Source organism: Pundamilia nyererei, unplaced genomic scaffold (genome assembly GCF_000239375.1).
Source record: "Pundamilia nyererei isolate P.nyererei 1_Seehausen unplaced genomic scaffold, PunNye1.0 scaffold00059, whole genome shotgun sequence".
Classification (NCBI taxonomy): Eukaryota; Metazoa; Chordata; class Actinopteri; order Cichliformes; family Cichlidae; genus Pundamilia; species Pundamilia nyererei.
This window is the reverse complement of record NW_005187460.1, coordinates 1,555,796-1,559,160: the sequence shown is the minus strand read 5'-3', so window position 1 is coordinate 1,559,160 and position 3,365 is coordinate 1,555,796. Positions and strand designations below refer to the sequence as shown.

General features: G+C 42.7%; 2 protein-coding genes across 2 annotated transcripts in view; one reads left to right on the top strand and one right to left on the bottom strand.

Moving 5' to 3' along the window:
* The window catches only part of mif4gdb (MIF4G domain containing b), a 5,943-nt gene extending 4,130 nt beyond the window's left edge, over positions 1-1,813 (top strand). The window contains exon 6 of the mRNA XM_005734585.1: positions 258-1,813. Coding sequence (XP_005734642.1) covers positions 258-485 — 228 coding nt within the window. The 3' untranslated portion in view covers positions 486-1,813. The remainder of the gene's footprint in view (positions 1-257) is intronic.
* Positions 1,814-1,819: 6 nt separating this feature from the next.
* On the bottom strand, positions 1,820-3,345 carry mrps7 (mitochondrial ribosomal protein S7; the record flags this gene model as incomplete). Its single annotated transcript, XM_013911234.1, has 4 exons — positions 1,820-2,293; positions 2,720-2,887; positions 2,981-3,044; positions 3,134-3,345. Coding segments are annotated over 4 exons (666 nt in total), but the record flags the coding sequence as incomplete, so codon positions are not given.
* Positions 3,346-3,365: the final 20 nt, after the last annotated feature.

Genomic DNA, 3,365 nt, shown 5'->3' with positions numbered 1-3,365 from the left:
AAAAAAAAAAATGCAGTATGAGAAGCATGGCCTCTTTTAGTTTTGCTTCAACTTCACTCTTCTCTGTGGCTGGGTGGTGAACCAATAACAGCACATGTAAGTGTAGTCCACAGATGTGTTGTAGCACGTAACATTTATACTGCCCACATTTGGGCAGTCCATGGCTGCCGACAGTTTACCCTAACCACAGCGAAACCATAATCTCCCTTTTAGTGTGACGTTCGTTTTTACTGAGGCGTCTCCACCTTTCTCCACAGGTGGACTGTCTGGTGGTGCAGCTGCATCGCATCGGAGAGCAGCTGGAGAAGGCGGACAACCAACGGATGAATGACCTGTTCTTCCTGCTGCGGGACGGCTTTCTGCTCCAGGAGGGCCTCTCGTCCATGGCCCGCCTGCTGCTGCTGGAGATCCTGGAATTCAGGGCCGGAGGTTGGATGCTCAGCAGCACCGCTCACAAGTACTACTACAGTGAAATAGCTGACTAGGACTCAAGGAGCAGGGCGCTGAGCACTAGAGCCTTCAAGCACCTTGGACACTACTCAAGCGCCACTGATTACAAAACCAGCTTTTTGAGGATAGATAGCAATATCCTCCAAGCAATCTGAGGAGGAGTTTGAGAAGATGGTGATTTCTCTAAAAAGACTAATACAATGTTCCTGACGCGTGCTGTGGAATGTGCAATAGGTCACGCGGAGCTGAAGTTGAGTTAACGAGGTTTGACCACATTCAGGTTCACTTTGTTTCAAAGACGTTTGTGTTCAGGTTTGATGCAGCCAGAGGAGCTGAGGCAACTTTTTGTTTTGTTTTTTTACATTTTTAATCATTCTAGCATTCCTGTTTTGAGAGAATATGGCAACCTTAGTTTACCAAATCCAAATAACATTCCAGTCAGATAAAACCTGATTTAATTATTTTGATATTTTAGTGTAAACTTAACATTTTGAAAAGGTTTTAAATTGCGATGGGAAGAGTTTCTGCTTACTTTGTCCTGTAAAATCCTGTTAGCGATCAGTTTGGCAGAGTCTCAATTCAGGGATTTATTTTATTTTTTTGTTTCTAACAGCAGACCGAGCGATTGGTTAAACCGCTTTTCTGCAGAAACATCAGATTCCTTGATATAAAATATTTGTTAAACAAGCTGTGCCGATATAACTTTAATACCATCACATGGTACCAACGACTCCATAAAGACTGACATGTTTATTTTTACCTTGAGAGGCAGAGGGATCTGTTTTCTTCTCCTTTATCGGAGCTCCTTTTGCAGGTCAGTTATGATTGCAAAGCTCATAAAAAGTGTTTTTTTCAAAACGATTTAACTTCTCTTTACACCAGCAACACTACGTTTGATAGTCCACCATGGCTTTCAGGAGTTTGCTCAGGCACAGGTGCCGTGCTGTTAAAATATTACATCTTTCAAATGTGGTTGTTTTCGTAACCACGATCTGTAGAATGTATGTTGAAATTTGACTTTAAGGCATTCTGACAATGATAAAAACAAAGAAGTTACTTAAAAGCCGCTCATAGATGCACTGAAGTATTTTGTCTCCTGAAATCATTTTCTTTGTTAGTGTAGGGAGATTTAAATTTCAGCCGTTGCAGGTTTTTTTTTCTTGCAGATTCTTGGGTCAAATGAACAAAACCAAGAAAAAAATACATTTGTGTGTTAAACTGCAATAAGTCAAAGAAGGACTTAACCAAATCCCTAAATGACTCCACAGACCTGACTGTAACATGAATCTATTTTTTACTACACGTTCCATTTTTTCTTTTTTATGATTGGGTTGTGCATTAAATGAAAGTTTGTTCTAATAAATCTTTGTAAGTTTGTATTATTTGCATTTATTATTGCAAATACAACACACTTGTACACAGTACAGCTTCCTTAATACAACAGTGACAGTAAGCCATGTTCAGTTCTTCTTTATACAGGCTTCATCCCTCTGACAGCATTTTACAGTCCAAATGATTTTTATGTCTCAGCACTTTGAGCTGCTGCGGCTCTGTGCGGCTGACCTGACTTCTGTCCAGTCTGTTAGTCATCAGATTTCAGTCGACGCCGTTTCGCTGCTTTCTACCACCAGCGGTAGTGAGCATAGGCTCTGTTGGCTTCAGCCATCTTGTGCAGCTCGTACTTCTTCTTCATCACGTTGCCCTCTTTGCCAAAGGCCACCAGCAGCTCCTGGGAGAGTTTTTCATACATGTGCGTGCGTCTGTGTTTGTTGTCCCGGCACTCTGTGATGATCCACTTCATGGCGAGGAAGCGCCGCCTGTTGTCCGTGAGTGGAATGGGCACCTGGGTGGGGTCAGAGGCCAAGAGGAATGCAATTACTTGCCTTTATGCTTCGCAGATATAAGATCAGCAGATGTGTCTAAAAACCAAACCACAAAGACAAACTGTGTGTCCCATTTTTAAAGTGTGGAAGCTGTCGAAAAGCATCATTTGTCCTGTCTCCCTCTCATCAGTTATGGCAGATAGATGCCCCTCCCTGGTGCCAATTCAGCTGGAGATTTCTTCCCATTAAAGGGGAGTTTTCCCTTCCCACTGTCACCAAATACTTTCTCAGAAGGGTCATGTGACTGTTGGGCTTCTCTCTATATTATTGTAGAGTCTTTATGTTGCCTTGAGGCAACTTGTGACTTGGCTCTATATAAATAAAACTGAATTGAATCTTATTTTTCTGTGTTTTCTGTGCAGGCAGTGGTGTGTCTCATTACTGACCTGGTAGTATTTTCCACCTTTCTGTATGCTGGCTAGCCCAACCACAGGCTTGCAGTTCTCCAGAGCCTGGTGAAAGATGGTGTAGGGGTTACACTCGATCGCTTCCCTCTCCCCCTCAGAAGCTTTGTGATACTTCTCCACCTGCTTCTTCTTTATGTTCTCCAGCGTCTAAACACAAGACAAGCAGTAGTTATCTATTTACCGTTTATTTAGACTGCTGTTGACACCTCTGCTATTTATTATTAACATGTTTTTTTTTACCTGTGTCATTATCTCTCTAGCCAAAACCTTGTTTCCATGTTCCATCATCATGTTGATGAATTTACTGAAAAACAAAGACAAAAATCATCACCTGACATGAACATTCCTATGCACACATCTTTCCTGTTGTTGTGAGCTGAGATGTGAGTCTACCTGATGACTGGGTCATCAAAAACAGAGCTTGAGACTCCGCTGGTGGCTGCCTTGATGGGCCTGAGGGTCTTGAGCTCGCGCTGTTCCTTCTCCTCTGCACTCAGCTCCGTCGCTGGTCGGCTGTAGGCCTCCTTGCTGACTTCAGGTTCCAGATAATAAGGGTTGTATCTGCTCCATCTCACCAGGAACACTCTGCAAACAAATGACAGAACTGAGTTTCACAAAGTTACTG